Source organism: Solanum tuberosum, unplaced genomic scaffold (assembly GCF_000226075.1).
Source record: "Solanum tuberosum cultivar DM 1-3 516 R44 unplaced genomic scaffold, SolTub_3.0 scf00262, whole genome shotgun sequence".
NCBI lineage: Eukaryota > Viridiplantae > Streptophyta > Magnoliopsida > Solanales > Solanaceae > Solanum > Solanum tuberosum.
The window spans coordinates 419,766-422,345 of NW_006239186.1; the positions used below are offsets into that span (position 1 = coordinate 419,766).

Below are 2,580 nucleotides of genomic sequence, written 5' to 3' on the forward strand. Positions count from 1 at the left end.
ATTTCACCTAAATTTTTATGTTTTGTATCATAAGTATGATGTGTCATTTTAAAACAATTAGTAGACCTCTTTCATAAATATGATATGTCATTTTATATTGTTATTTTGAAGTAATCATATCAAGGTCATAAAATTATTAAATTTCGTGATGTTATAAGAACAAATCTTTTGCTAATTAAAAAATATATATTTATCAAATACGTTAAATAAAGTTGAATAACTTTTATATGATTAAAAAATAAATAGAAAAACAACTTTTGTATTATTATATACAAACTTTGGAGATCAATTGACTTTTGTGTAATAATTAAAATAGAGCTGTACAAAATCGAATCAAACAACAAATAGAGTCATATCGGGAAAAAAATCGACTAGTGAGTTGGTTTGATATTGGAAAAAAAAAACTTAATAATACTTGGGTTGATTTGCTTCTTACTAAAAAAACCAATTCGAGCCAAAAAAAAATTTCTATAATAAAAATATTTATTTTCGTGCCGTAAATTCAAAATTGAGTGACCAATAATAAAATTTACCCATTTTACAAATATTCATATCAGTATAAACCGGCATAGTTTTGGCGTAAACTTTATTTATGTTTATTAAATAAAAAAATCTTTTTTTTCTTGTGTATTTTTAAGCTAAAACCACAAATCCTTGTTTCTTCCCAAAATAATAAATAAATAAAAAAGAAATTAATTCCTTTACCTATGTAAAATCGGATACTTTTTTTTTTCTTAAAGTAAATATAGTATTTTTGGTTGGCCTTTAAGCCAAATTGAAATAGGATTGGGTAGCATAAATTATACTCTATAAATAGTCCTCACAAATTTTAAATTCCACACAAAAAATTTCCCTGCTCCAAAAATTCGGACGGCAAGAATTTCTCCATATTTGTTAAGAGTTGAGACTAAGAAAAGAAAAAGATGTCTTTGATCGGTGAACTTGCTTGTACTTACGCTTGTTTAATCCTTCACGATGATGATATTCCTATCAATGTAATGTATTTTCTCCTTTCTCATGATTTCTTTGACTACTTTGAATATAGAATTTATCGGAAACAACCTCGATCACACCACCTTTTCTAGATTTTAAAATTTTTGTTTTCTCTAGTAAGAACCATAATCTGGACAAATAGCATATTATAGGTGACACTAATTTTTGACCCATAGTTTATCAAATTTAAATTTTGCTTGCTCTAGATATTGAACTATTTATTATTTATGTAGGTGGAGAGAATTGATACACTTATTAAAGCATCAAATTTAAAGGTGGAATCGTACTGGCCAAGTCTTTTTGCAAAACTTTGCCAAAAGATGAACGTCGATGAACTGATCATGAACGTTGGAACCCCAACTTCTAACAACAATGTTGCCACTCCTCCTCCAATTAATGATAACGATGCTTCCACTGCACCTTCTGTCAATAACAAGAAGAAGGTATACTTTGATCTTAATTATATTAATGTCTCGTAAATTACAATTTTTTTGCATATCAATAACAAGAAGAAGGTATACTTTTGATGAGAAATGGTTGTTTTTTAAACAATAAATTTGAAGAACACTTTTGAACAACAATTAGTGTTTGACCAAATTTTTATGGTAGATTGGTGAAAAACAACTTCTTCTACTCTCCAGAAATACTGTTTTATGTATTACTTGACTTATGGAGAGTGAATTGTAAGCATAATATCTCATTATTGTGTTGTTTGTATTTTTTTCAGGAGGAAATAAAAGAAGAGAGTGATGATGAAGCCATGTTTAGCTTATTTGATTAGAGTCGCATCCTCAGCTTATTTGAAGATTTCAAACTTTTTGGCTCTTTATTTTAAGCTTGTTTTATATTGTTTTTTAAATAGAATTATTACCTTGCTATATCAAAAGACTTATTTAATTTTGTTTTAGATTTTGCCTGTTGATATCTTGACAAAAAATAAATGACAATCACACAAAATATGAAGGAACATAATTTTATTTATGAGTGTAAATCTGTTGATCCCTTGATTCTACTCTCCTAAAATTTATCTATGATTCGTGATTCGAGGGTCATTAGTGGCATATTTTTCGAACTATGATGATTTGGATGATCTCTATATGAATATTCCATAAATTTGCAGAATATTCAAGATGCCTTTTTAAGGTAATATAATACCCTTTATATAGGCATGAACTAGAGTTTAGGGTAGGGGTGTGCATCGATCGATTCGGTTTGGTTTTATGTATTATCGGTTCGGTTTATTGGTTTTCAGTTTTTAAATATGCTAAACCAATAACGAACCAATAAGAAAATGATTATAAAACAAATAAATGACTTCTCTAATAAATTTAATACGACAAGACAATAATGTAACTTTACAAAAGCTCATAAAATAGAAATAATAATAACAAACATGAAAAGAACTATACATGTGTATAACACAAAGGGAAATCAAGAGGAATATGGTTCTTACTTTAGGTTTTGACGATTTGTATAATGTAAAGTTGTGAACTCAAAGTCACAGCGAAGTATGAATTGATGGCTAAATGACAAAGACATAACTATTAAGATATTGAGATTAATATTTACTAATATGTATGTATACGT

The 2,580-nt window shown here is 27.6% G+C and overlaps 1 protein-coding gene across 1 annotated transcript; it reads left to right on the forward strand.

Moving 5' to 3' along the window:
• The first annotated feature begins 866 nt into the window (after positions 1-866).
• On the forward strand, positions 867-1,790 carry LOC102580654 (60S acidic ribosomal protein P1-like). Its single transcript, XM_006357909.2, has 3 exons — positions 867-995; positions 1,227-1,436; positions 1,721-1,790. The coding sequence occupies exons 1-3, from the start codon at positions 924-926 to the stop codon at positions 1,772-1,774; spliced, it is 336 nt and encodes a 111-aa protein (XP_006357971.1). The 5' UTR covers positions 867-923; the 3' UTR covers positions 1,775-1,790.
• Positions 1,791-2,580: the final 790 nt, after the last annotated feature.